At 24.7% G+C, this 778-nt stretch overlaps 1 protein-coding gene across 2 annotated transcripts in view; it reads left to right on the top strand.

The window, feature by feature from the left end:
• The first annotated feature begins 203 nt into the window (after positions 1–203).
• Positions 204–778, top strand: part of LOC108693917 (protein henna) — a 6,395-nt gene continuing 5,820 nt past the window's right edge. The window contains exon 1 of one of the 2 annotated variants that reach the window (XM_018203118.1): positions 204–362. In XM_018203118.1, the coding sequence (XP_018058607.1) occupies positions 288–362 (75 nt within the window). In that variant the 5' untranslated portion in view covers positions 204–287. The remainder of the gene's footprint in view (positions 363–778) is intronic. The other variant, XM_018203119.1, reaches the window with a different exon arrangement.

Raw genomic sequence — 778 nt, 5'->3', positions numbered from 1 at the left:
ATAATATTACATTATCGTACGTATTACTTTTTTGATAACTCCTTGACCCTTTACGATGAGTTTACAACATATTTCATTGCAACGCACTCTTTGTATCAGTTCATGCTTTAGTGTTTCGCAATGTTTGGTTCGTAACGATTCTTCTATTAAGAAACTTATTAAAGCTGATAGCCACGCTGTTCCAAGCATCAGTTCTTCCGCGTCGCTGAACGAATGAAGGACAACTGAATCATTTTAAAAGAAAGTTTATTAATTGTTTGTATTTAAAAAATTTTTTTAATGATAAAATGTACACACAAACAAGACAAATTTTAAAAAAAAAATTAGAAAACTCATCACTTAGCAATTCAACTCCAGATAAGGTAATCATAAAAAAATTATTATCATAAAATAGTAAAACAAGATATATTATTATTTTTTATAATATATTTTTTAAAATGAAATGCTAACTATTTTGCAGAGATATTTATTTTTTATTACAATGTTAAATATTCAATTTACTCTTGGACCGAGAAGAATAGAAAAATGTTTATAGGATGTAAAACGTTTACTTTTTATCATAATATAATTTTAAATATATGACTTTCACTTAAAACATCTAGTGCTGTGGCTGTATGCTCTCTATTATTTATATTTTGTATTTTTAAATCTCTAAAGGCTCTAAAGATCTTTTTAAACCTCTAAAAGTTTAAATTTATAGGATGATTTGTAAATAAAAGCAATCCAGTTAAACTTAATAAATAATAATATAACCTATAGAGAATAAACAATATCTAAT

The sequence above is a fragment of the Atta colombica genome, unplaced genomic scaffold, assembly GCF_001594045.1.
Source record: "Atta colombica isolate Treedump-2 unplaced genomic scaffold, Acol1.0 scaffold111, whole genome shotgun sequence".
Classification (NCBI taxonomy): domain Eukaryota; kingdom Metazoa; phylum Arthropoda; class Insecta; order Hymenoptera; family Formicidae; genus Atta; species Atta colombica.
Note: the sequence above shows the minus strand (reverse complement) of the source record. Positions and strands in the feature narration are given on the sequence as shown.